Raw genomic sequence first — 12,744 nt, 5'->3', positions numbered from 1 at the left:
GTTTGTTTGTTTTTGTCTCTCTACATTTTCTAGATTTCCTGGAGTTAGCCCAGATTAGCTACTAATTTTAATGGATTATTTAAGACTAAAGGACTTAACCATAAACTAACAGTTGGAAGGTGTAAGCCTTTTTCTACTTACCAGTCAGCAACCCAGGGCTTGGTTCTGGCAGTATTTATGGAACCCTCTCTCTTTTCTGTAAGTGAAAGTGTTAGTTGCTCAGTCAGGTCCAACTCTTTGCCACCGCATGAACGGTAGCCCACCAGGTTCCTCTGTTCATGGGATTTTCCCAGCAAGAATATTGGAGTTGCCATTCCCTTCTCCAAGGAGTCTTACCAACCCAGGGATAGAACCCAGATCTCTTGCATTGCAGGCAGATTATTTACTGTGTGAACCATCAAGAAATTCTTTCCTGTAAGCTCTTAGCTAAGGTTGGGAGTGAAAGCTGATTGTCTTTATGGCCTATACATAGTGATGACCAATGGTTAAATTAAATCTAGATTTAAAAAATTACAATGATGGAAATTATTCCAAGTCATTTTCACTAGGGTGTAGGGGATGCCTTGGGTAGCAGTGGCTCTGTATGGTGGGAAAAGTCTTGAAGATTTCACTTCTCTCTCTCTTACTGCCATATTGAGAAAGGGGCCAGGTAGATAACAGACAGAATCGTTCCTTATACTCTATGGGTCAAAGTTATTGAGTGCCTAAGGGTATACTTTGATTCTTTGCCTATTAAATCCCATATTTTATGATGACAGGTGACTGTCATACTTTTAAATGTTACATTTTATAAAAATTGGTGTGTAGATGGCATTTAGAAGGCAGTACCAGTTATAACAAACAGGCTGGCACATCAAAACACACTAAAATAGCCGGGGGGGGGGGGGGAGGGGAAAGTGAGAAACCTGAAGTTCTAGGACCTCTTACGTTACTTAATAACTTTGGAACCTCAGACAATTTCTTCGTCAGAAGATTGCACTTATGATAACATGGGCCCAGAGCTTGAATTTGAATATGCCCCACAAAATTTGGGCTTCCCTGGTGGCTCAGATGGTAAAGAATCTGCCTGCAATGCGGGAGACCCGGGTTCAATCCCTGGGTTGGGAAGATCCCCTGGAGAAGGAAATGGCAACCCACTCCAGTACTCTTGCCTGGAAAATTCCATCGACTGAGGAGACTGGTAGGCTACAGTCCATGAGGTCACAGAGAGTTGGACATGACTAAGTGATTTCACTTTCTTTTTTTTCACAAAATTTAGAAAACACAAAAGTTAAAATAATAATTTGAGATATATAAGAATCCTTCTTCCTCAGCATAAGGCTGTTCTTATGCGAAGTCCCCTTTGGAAGACACTGACATGAATACAGGTGGAGACGCAAGGTCAAGGAGGCGCCCCCACTGGCCAGAGGTGACTTTTCATCCAAGACCTGCCATTTTCCTTTCTTCTTTCTCTCTGCCCCTGCTCTCTTCTCCTACCTCCCAAACTTCCTCTAAGTGGAAGGACGTGACTTTCAGGCTATTTTACCTGGCAAGACATGTGTTGATCTGTTTATCTGTATCCTTGTAATTATAAGGCTTGATGAAATAAGAAAACCACATATGAAAGTAAATTGAATACCCAAAAGTACTTAAAAAAAATCTATCTATTTATTTGGCCACACCAAATCTTAGTTGTGTTCAGCTTCAGTCCCTCTGACCAGTCCCCAAAGTACTTTATTTTTAACTTCTCACGCCCGGCACAATTACCTAAACCTCTTTCTTTCCCCATTTTTGGCATCCATCTAACATGAGATGTATCCGTCACCTACTATACTTTCAACTTGTTTCCCATGGTTGCCTTTTGCTAAACTATATTTCCTTTGATGCATATTCCTGCTCACACTCTGCTTGTGAATGTCATTTGCCAAACCCTCCCATATATTCTGTGTTTGTAACATTTATTTTTCCAATGATATCCTAATCTCTGTTTGTAATATATCGAACTTGGTAGTTCAGTTGCTCAGTCACGTCCAGCTCTTTGCGACCCCATGGACTGCACCATGTCAGGCTTCCTTGTCTATCACCAGCTCCTGGAGCTTGTTCAAACTCATGTCCATCGAGTCAGTGATATGGAACTTACTTCAAAATAGAAAAATGATTCAAAAATAAGTTGGGATGTGCAATGAGAGTATTAGATAACCACTTTTTTTTTGTCATACATTTTCAGGAAAATTCTGTACTGGTGCCCTTCAGGATTTGTGTATCCCTAAATTATTAACTAAATGGGGCTTCCCAGGTAGCACTAGTGGTAAAGAACCTGCCTACCTATGTGGGAGACAAAAGAGACGAGGGTTCAATCCCTGGGTTGGGAAGATCCCCTGCAGAGAGCATGGCTACCCACTCAGTATTCTTGCCTAGAGAATCCCATGGACAGAGGAGCCTGGCAGGCTACAGTCCATGGGGTCACAAACAATTGAACTGAATTGAAGTGACTTAGGACACACACACACACAGCTAATATATATGGTACAAGGCCTGCTAAGAAAATTATGTTGCTTATTTTGAAGCCCATGATGCTCAGATCCAGTATATTTGAAAATACCTTTTAATATTCAGACGGCACTGGTTCTTGGAAGGACTTGTGATGTAAAGGCTTAAAGCAAGAAAATAACCTTGATTTACTCCCAACCTCTTATTTAAACAGAGATTCTTGTTATGCCTTTACAAAGATTATCCTCGGTTAGTTATTACTTCCTCTGCTGATGACCATTGCTAAGTAATACATGTCGCGAATGCTTCAGTCTTATTTCTTTGTGTGGGAAAGATAAGTACAATGAAGCCCAGTAACTTCTGCGCGTCTTGTCTTTAGCCGGTGCACGTGCATTCCCGAATGAAATGGGCTGTTATCTGAGCCTCTCCTTTCTTTCATCTGAGAACTCAGACAGAGTAAACTGTGACAAACGAGTGTCGCCAGCTTTGAAACGTTCGTCCACTGCCAGGATCCGAGTTAGAACTCAGCAAATATTTGTGGAGTAGGCTAGCTATCTACTTTGTTTGACAATACCAACCAAACCTCTTAGGTCAGTGGTGGTGGTTCTTAATTGTAAGTTACTGATCACTTTTTGTGTGTGATTTCCATATAAAGGAGAATATTTTTAGTTTTTTTTTTTTGAGTTGAAAGTATGTGGGTGTACAAGTAATAAATATATGTAGATATACTTATCTACATATAAATATACATATACATATTCATCTACATGTAGATATACATATAAATATATGTAGATAGAAAATGGTAGCTTGGCTAGCTTCTTTTTTTTTTTTTTTCATTTATTTTTATTAGTTGGAGGCTAATTACTTCACAACATTGCAGTGGGTTTTGTCATACATTGACATGAGTCATTGGCTAGCTTCTTTTGTAGACTTAATGCTTATTTATCTCTTTACTCTTTCTCATCATGTTACTTGCCTTCTCCGGCTCGTCGTTACTTTCTCCGTTTACCTCAAAGACAACACACAAAGCTGAGAGTGTATTTTGGAATTTTTGTCGCGGTGGACATAGGAGAAAGTCTGTTTTCTTGTTTGCCTTTCTGCAGTTATGTCCCATGCTTTCTCTGTGGTTGGTGCGTCTCATCTTGCCAAAGCGTGCCTCTTAGAGCTGTCTGCTTTGTTGTTGTTCAGTCACTAAGTCGTCTCCGACTCTCTGCCACCCCCATGGACGGCAGCACGCCAGCTAGTTAGGTGTGTTTACAGGACAACATCCAGTTCCATTAAGCGTGTTGTCTTGCATTGCAGGAGCTATGCCTGTCCCAGACCAGCCTTCGTCAGCCTCGGAGAAGACCAGCTCCCTGAGCCCTGGCCTCACCACCTCCAATGGGGATGGCTCGGAAACAGAAACCACCTCCGCCATCCTTGCCTCGGTTAAAGAACAGGTAGAAACTTTCCACTTTTCTGACATACATATTGGGACATTTTCGAAATTGTTCTTTCTGGATGAAAGCTGGTAATTTAGTTACGTTGGGGAGAAAATCATGATTTTCTAGCAGGATATTGGTGTTCATTATGCCATTGTTATTAAGATGTGATTATAGCAGCTTTTGACTCACTTTTTATTCAAGATTTAGGCAGCTTTCCTTCCAAAAATAGTCTACAGAAAAAGAGCAAAAATTGTAGTCAAATTCTTCCAGGTGAAGTGTTAGCAAATTCATTGATGGATGTGATGTTTAATACCATTAAATGTGTGAAGCCAAATAATTGGTCTGTGGGAAACCTAAAGTCTAGTAAAATTTCAAAGTATATCTATGATGCTAAAAAATTGATAAGGGTGAGAACAGATGACTGTCATGGTGGGCTAAGCAAATTCATATTCTGCGTGTTTCTGAGAAGGCTTTGGGAGAATATATTTCAGAACTTTTCCTGCAAAACTAAAGTCTAAATGATTCTTCTTTCACCATTTCTTTGCCATAAAAATGGATAAGCAAATAAAATCTGAAGTCTCATATTTAAAAGTAATTGTTTCATAAAATTCATGTTTCTTCTATATAAAAGGTGGTAATTAAAGAAAGCTGGAAAATCAAGTTTTTTATATTTGCTTCTTTTCCTTACCATGGACTGGAATGTAAATCAGTGTCTTGTTTTGTCTTGTTTTAAGTGCAAAAGCATCCTGTCTTTGTACTGTATTATTCAGGGATGCTGAATTAGCAACAGCAAGTGGGAGAAGAGTGACATAGTTTTCTGAGCCCAGGAACATCTTAATAGAGCGATAGACTAAATGGGGCAATTACAGACTCAACTAGGAGAAGGCCTTTGGTTTTCCTAGAGAGCACTGATTTTGTTTAATAAACGGGAACTGATTTAGGTAAAGGTTGATGATCAAGCTATCAAGGAGTAGCTAAGGAAGGATCCATTGAAGGAATCAATGATGCTATTAGTTAAAATTGTGTCACAGGGTCAGAAAGTGTGAAGCAAAAGTAGGAGAGATGAATGGATGGGTTGGATAATCTAGTTTGTATAAATGGTAAGTAATCAGGAAGTTGGGTTGAGGCCCAGACTGTATTGCTTGATTAATTTCTTCTAAAACCCTACCCACGAGCGCTTTCTGGCTATTTTTCATGAGTAATGGAAACAGAGAGGGGAAGCCCATGCTGCTTCTCATACTCCAGATTCTGCTTTGTTATATCGCTGGGTTATGTCGTGGATTTTTATTCTGGCATAGACTAGACATCTTGCTAGGCCACTAGCCTTAGAGTAGTGACAAAGCGTAAGGCATGAGAAATAAATTTAATAAGACAACCAGACCTGTCTGACGAAAAGATCCCACTTGCCTTGTGGCACGGCCTAAAAATAAAAATATATAAATAAAGAAAATAGGTAAGCAACAAGCACTAAAATTTTTTAAAAATTTACTGTGAAGAGTTTATTTTCTAATTATTAAACTCGTTTCATTGCTTGTAGATAAGGTGAGATTCTTTGTGACAAATAAGTAATATGAGGAGGAGTGAAAATCTGTCTTGGGAAGCTGAGATAGAGCAGGTGGTAACACCCAAATCAGAGCCATGGGCGTCAGCTTCCATGTGTGGTGTCTACCAGTTTGAAGGCGGAGATCACTCAGCCGCAGAGCCCATGGACTTCCTTGGGGTGGCCTCATGGAAACAACCGATCTCTTCCTTCATTGGGGGATTTTTGTCCTCAATTATTCTTCAGACGTCCTTCCTCTCTTTTTATCAGGGACAGACCATATTTTTATGGAGTTAAACCTAAGTTAAATATATTTTTAAAGAGCTTTAGCTGAAATTAAGGAAAATAACTTTAAAAATTAATACCTTCTATGATTCTTAATAATTATATGCATAATCTATTTATAAATCTTTTCACTTAAGGGATATTTGCCTGGCCCTCTTTTTTTTTTTTCAAATGTAATAAGCGCATATTTTATAGAAAGGCTCTGATATAAATTATATAACAATCACGTTCCTGTAATATCCTAGGCTAATTCATAATGTCGGAAATAAGTTAATGTAACATTGTTTAAAACTCTTGTTCCTATTCATTTCAGGTTACAGAGTGAAATAAATAAAATGTCTTTGTAGGTTGCCTGGCCCTCTTTAGGTGCTAGTAAGAAATAACTTTCTTGAGTAAAAATACTATTTCTTCATTTAGAGAATTTCAAGTAATAATTTGATGGCATTTTACTTATTACCACTCTAGTCCTGACTCCTTGGGAGTCGTTTCTACAGGAGGGAAGTGATTTTTTTTTTTTTTTTTTAATCATAGCAGGCATATATTCTGAGGTGACTGGGTATAATAGACGACATGATTTAATTACTCATTCATTAAATATACTGAGTACGTTTTACTGGTAAATTACAGTAAAGAGTAATAATGGAAATGAATATGTAAAGAAAGCTCAGTCTAGTAAGAGTTCATTGGAATACATTGTTAATGAGACTAAGAACACAGGTTCTTAGGTTAGTAGTTGACATTGCATGGAAATAAATTCTAGTCTATAACCATTGAATAGAACTTACATCACGCCAAACCCTGAACCATGGAATGTGTCCCGTGGGGCATGTATGACTAAGGCATTTGTAAACTGATTCCTAAAGTGTTTGAGCACTCATCAGTCATGGACTGTTCAGTGAAAAGGTGTTCATTGATCTTTTTTCTCTGTTCTGATTTCCCATCTCGATTGTTTTTTAACTGGTGAATTTTGTACTTTTGTATTAACATAAACAGACCGACCATTTATGCTCTACTCTGTGGATAGTTTTCTGAGTTCCAGAGACATCAGTCTCATTTCCATCATTCACCAAGTCTCTTGTCCTGTGGGGCTCTAAGTGGGGATTCACTCAGTCCTACTCCTTCTCCTGTGTGTGAGTGTCCTTGACCAGAAGAGGAAGAGAGGACAGAGTGGTGGTGATTCTTGTCATGTCATCTGAACAAATAGCTGAGAGGATACTGACAACCATTCATCACAGTGAGGAGCCAAAGTGATGTGATGGCTAAAAGGGTGAGAAGGGTCAAGGGGTTTGAAGATAGGAGATGACTGCTATGATGGTGGCAGTGATCCATAAGAAGAGAAGAAATTAGTGATGCTTGACAGAGGGGGTGTGATTTCAGGGGGAAAGTTACTGAGCAGGTGAGAGTGAAGGGGACCCAGTGCACCAGTGGAGGGAACAAAGACAGTTCATCTGTGAGAACAGGCGAATGACAGAGTACACAGTTTCAGGTGGACTGGTGGTTTGGCACTGGAAAAGCGTGTATTTCTATTCTGCTGTCATCAGGTAGACATGGTCAGCGCATTCTGAGTTGGAGCCTGTTTGAAGTCTGAAAAGCTGGAGGTGGAGAGGGAAAGGCATTGGATATGATGGATGTAAGAAAATGACTATAATGATGGATATTGGAATTGATGCTGAGTGACAAGGGGTGAAAGACAGGAAAATTGATAGGAACAAAGGATTCACAGAGCGAACAGCTACAGATGCTGAGAGCAAGAGAACCAGGTGCTTAAATCAGGAATTTGAAAGCAATTATTGTTAATGTCGAGGCCTAGGTTATGACTCTGGGAAGTAAGATCAAATCAAGAAAAGAGAGAGAAAGGTTGTTATTGACTGTGAAAGCTACTATAAGAATGATGGCAGGGCAGTGGCTCAGATCCCCATCACTGGAGAGGAGAGACCCAAGGCTGCCCCATGACTGCAAGAAATACAAACATGTTTGCTTCCGGTTTGCCTGAGTAGTCATCTGATCTTCATTTTCTTGTTTTTGTTTTTTAAAAAAAATTGTTCCAATGCTGGTCTGTAGTATTTGACAAGATTTTACATTTACTTGCTCTTTGTAATATCGATCTGTATATTTTATCTTAAGTCAATATGTGTACTACTTTGCTCTTAAGAAAACCATGAATTTCCTAAAACTGCACCTGTTTTGAAATATATTTTTTTCTTTCCCTTCAGTTGATCAGTGTTTAATTTGATCATCATATGCTTTCAGAGCTGGTGTCTAAAGCATCTTCTTATACAAGCTAGAAAAATCATGGGGGTTTGTTACCTATTTTTTTTAATTGAAGTATAGTTAATTTACAATGTTGTATTACTTTCAGGTATAGAGCAAAGTGACTCAGATATATATACTTGACATATCCTTTTTCAGATCCTCTTCCATGGGCTGCTTCTTAAAAACCTTTAGATTTTTGAAAAACCTTTAGAGCTAATATAGTTTATTGACCTTTGTCAATTATTATGGTACAGATAAATGTGTACAAAAATGTTTTTTGTAATGATTCTACCAATGAAATATGTTTAATAATGAACAGATTAAATATAAAATTCTAAGTACAGAACAGCAAATGCAAATGTGCTATATTGTTGTATTTATCTGATAGTGTTTATCACATGCTGGCTATATGCTTAGAACTGTGCTTTCCCTGGGTGATACACAGACTTGGAGTATTTTTGCTTTCAAGTATAGCAATGAAGCTAAAAATATAAGACAAACACATATAAAAAGTTATAAAATATTTTTCAAATTGTGGGTGAGTTATTTATTTGTTTGTTTTTGACTGTGACGGGTCTCCGTTGCTGGTGGGCTTTGCTCTAGTTGCAGCGAGCGGTGCCTACTCTGGTTGCATTGTGTGGGCTTCTCGTTGCAGTGGCCTCTCTGGTTGTGGAGCATGGGTTCCAGAGCTCACTGGCTGCAGTAGTTTCTGGACTCTGGAGCACTGGCTTAGTAGTTGCGGTGCACGGGCTTCGTTGCCCCGAGGCATGTGGGATCTTCGCAGATCAGGGATAGAACCTATGTCTCCTGCATTGGCAGGCGGATTCTTTGCCACTAAGCCACCCACCAGGGAAGACCTGTGGCTGAAGTTTTAAGGAAACACTCTAGTCAATATATTATAAAATTCCAAATGGTTTGTAACAATAAACATGTTCCTTAAAATTGATCGTGTTTATAACTATAGATGCTCTATTGCTACAGTAACTTCTCATGTTCTTTAAACTCCACAAGGATTGAGGATTATATTATTGCTTTCAAAGGAAATTTTTAGTATCATGATTTAGGATATTGGTAATTTTTAAGTAATAAAACAGGATTGATTTGCTTTTAATCATTTTTGTTGTTACATTTAATGTAGAAAAGTAGGAAGAGAGGCATTTCTGAGCTCCCAGTATGGGCGAAGCTACTGCAGAGTATTTTGCATATGTCCGAATCATATGAAGGTACTAAAAAAGTATTTAAAAATATTTATCTTACATAAAATCTAAAAAAATCTGGATCATTTACATTGACTCATGTGTTAGGATAGCATGCCTTTATTTTTACTTAGAGTGTACGTTTATATAGCTTTAAAATTACATAGCTCTGTATAACAAGAGTATTATTGGGAAGGAGTACATTATAAAATGCTTCGTTAATTGGTATTTTTCCAGTGCTGCATAACACTGAAGAATTTCTCAGTATTATTCATGTCCCTGTGATCTGCAACAATAATTTCTGATAACACAATGTGGAAAATGACCTATATAACTAATCAGTTTCCAAAGTATATTTTGGGAAAATATTTTATGAAACTAATGACGAAATTATCATCCGTGAAAAAAGAGGAAATTAAAACACCTTTAGGAAAGGTCAACAAGATGGAGAAGGATTATCTGCTAAGACTAGTGAACTTTATATTCATTTAGTCAGAGAAGAAAAGAATTAGATCATAGTGACACGAGTTGAACTTTTCCCGTGTATCAAAATTAAAATGAGAATTATTTGATTGATAATTTTTAAATTTATTTCTTTTTTAGCCAGATATAGATTGAAAGTTTAAAAAAAAAAAAGGGATGGAGTCATGACTTTACTCTTTTTTCATTTCTAGAACAGGCGCTATGTTAGGGGCAGTGAATGCCTGTTTGAACTGGGTCTGGGTAAGTGATATAGCTAATAACAAGGAAAGGGAGGAGCCTGGAGTCAGCGAGGATCAGAAAGCCTTGTAGATATGACATGCCCAGGAGGCGAGCCAGTTGTAGCCAGTGTAGCTACACCACATGGGTGTGTAGTCTTCCAGCAGGGCAAAGAAAGCAAGTACGTAGTGTAAGTAGAGGTCTGGAGTTCCAGCTCGGAAGGAAAGGGCTGGTCATGTGGCACCAGACTGATCGGATCTGCTAGGCTTGAAGCAAGTCTGTTTGGATCCTGGATCCTTTGAATCACAAAAATGATGGTTGAAACGGGAGATCAAGGAGGAACAAAGCTCATAAACTGTTTGTGTAAGATTTGGGGAATTACTGCTGAAGGTTTTAGTGATGGCTGGATAACTCTGCAAGTGTGGATATGTTGTCTGCCTCCCTTCTTCTATGCTCCCTCGTTTGTATTCTAGTCTTGCCTGTAAGTTATTTTGAGTTCTTTTCTCTAAAGCTTAATTTTCTCCTTAATGTTTTACTTTGTAACTCTTCTCAAGACACATATGTACTCATCCATCTTTTTAATAACCCCAGATTCTATTCTAAGCATTAATTCGTTGGTTGATGTCTGCTTAGCCCCTTTGAAGCTGTTATTTGTTCAGTTTTTTGGGTACTGAAGGCTATAATGGGAAAAATAAAAATGGACTAACCCTTTACATGCTAAGTTAGAAGACAAGCTCTTAATTGGTGAGGTTTTGTAACATGATATTGTAGTGTCTAATGTGTCTTTCATATTTGTTATTAGAATTCATTGTTATTAATATGTGAAATCACATTGAATATTTTAAATGTGGTATTTTAATAGTTTTAAGTAAGCTTTACATTATAAAATGATTCATGCACATTGTGAAAACTTTAAAAAACTCAAAATGGAGTAAAGGTACAGATTTTATTTGAGGATAACACGGCAGTTAGAGATTGTTGCTATATTTGGGAAGATTTCCTTCTTAGATTTATTTATATGACTATATAATTATTTGTGCACATTTTTGTTTTTCTTTATGTTTTATACTTTGTACATTTAATATTATATCAAGTATTTTTATATCACTAAATATTTTAGAATGTTTTTTCTAATGGTTATATAAGTAGATACACTGGGAATTATTTAATATTATAATTTTCATTTTTTCCTTAATTGATCTCTTCAGTTGATTCCATTTTCTCAGGTTAAAAAAAAAATGACATGTCATACTTTCTTGTACATAAATCATTGGGTCTACTTGAGGCTGCCTGGAGCGAAATTTTGAGAATGACTTTAGAAGCATTTGCAAACTCACTGAGAAAATCTGTCATAATTAATTACTGATAAGAGCCACAGGCAGGATGTATGAAACAGGAACTCCTGGGGTATCACCCTGTACAGGGTTTGTATGGAACAGAAAATTAACAAATAGAATATTCTAGAGAGAGTAAATGGGAAGAACTTGTTTAGTATTCAGAGCAACTGAACCAAATATGGTAGAAAGAGTCAAAATAGACATAGGAATTATAGCAGGACAAGGAAACACTGCTAAGTAGAATCTCAAAATGCCAAAAGAATTCTTTAAAAGGACAGATATTAAATTTCTTTAAATTTTATATTTCAATAAAATATGTATTACAGATTTCTTTAAAATGTTTATGTGGAACTTATTTCATATGTATGTAATTATGTAATTAAATGATGACTTTTCTTTCTTTTTTTAAAAATTAATTTATTCATTTTAATTGGAGACTAATTGCTTTACAATATTGTGGTGTTTTTTGCTGTACATTGACATGAATCAGCCACGGGTGTACATGTGTCCCCCGATCCCGAACCCCCTCCCACCTCCTCCCCCTCCCATCCCTCTGGGTTGTCCCAGTGCACCGGCCTTGAGTGCCCTGTTTCATGCATCAAACTTGCTCTGGTCTATGATGACTTTTCTTTAGTGATTATTTTGTGAATATCTCTATTTATGACCAAAGAAACTAAAACTTAAAAAAACTATTCAGTTTACTTGCTTGCTTGCTTGCTTAGCCTTGCTCAGTCATGTCCACTCTGTGAGGCCCCAGGGGCTGTAGCCCACCAGGCTTCTCTGTCCATGGGATTCTCCATGCAAGGATACTAGAGTGGGTTGCCATTTCCTCTTCCAAGGAATCTTCCCGACTCAGGGATTGAACCAATGTCTCCTGTGTCTCCTGCATTGCAGGCAGATTCTTGACCCTCTGAGCCATCTGGGAACCAGCTAGGAACTTGCTATAGAATTGAAATGAGCAGTTAGCTTGGTTTTCGCTGTGACCAAAGTTTTCCTGAGGTCAAGTTAAATGTTTCATGTGCCTGTGTTGCTTTTATTTAACTCAGAAAAGGGAGGTGGGTCATTTCACATCAACTTGATCTGTGATATATTTTTGGAATCTGGAGGAATCATTAATGAGACTCCAAACAGACAGACTGACAAAGGTCCATATTGTCAAAGCTGTGGTTTTTCTAGTTGTCATATACAGATGTAAGAGCTGGACTACAAAGAAGGTTGAGCATTGAAGAATTGGTGCTTTCGAATTGTGGTGCTGGAGGAGACTCTTGAGAGTCCCTTGGATAGCCAGAAGATCAAGCCAGTCAATCCCTAAAGGAAATCTACTGTGAAATATTCATTGGAAGGACTGATGCCGAAGCTGAAGCTCCAGTACTTGCCTCCTGATGTGAACAGGCGACTCACTGGAAAAGACCTTGATGCTGAGAAAGATTGAGGGCGAGAGGAAAAGGGGGTGGTAGAGGGTGAGATGGTTAGATAGCACCACTGACTCAGTGGGCATGAGTTTAAGCAAACTCCAGGAGATAGTGGAGGACAGACTA

At 38.0% G+C, this 12,744-nt stretch overlaps 1 protein-coding gene across 1 annotated transcript in view; it reads left to right on the top strand.

The window, feature by feature from the left end:
* CTNND2 (catenin delta 2) overlaps nt 1-12,744 on the top strand; it is a 1,077,052-nt gene that overhangs the window by 181,377 nt on the left and 882,931 nt on the right. Inside the window, exon 2 of the mRNA XM_065905365.1 lies at nt 3,775-3,911. Within this exon, the coding sequence (XP_065761437.1) occupies nt 3,775-3,911 (137 nt within the window). The remainder of the gene's footprint in view (nt 1-3,774; nt 3,912-12,744) is intronic.

This window comes from Muntiacus reevesi, chromosome 14 (genome assembly GCF_963930625.1).
Source record: "Muntiacus reevesi chromosome 14, mMunRee1.1, whole genome shotgun sequence".
NCBI classification, from domain to species: domain Eukaryota; kingdom Metazoa; phylum Chordata; class Mammalia; order Artiodactyla; family Cervidae; genus Muntiacus; species Muntiacus reevesi.
Note: the sequence above shows the minus strand (reverse complement) of the source record. Positions and strands in the feature narration are given on the sequence as shown.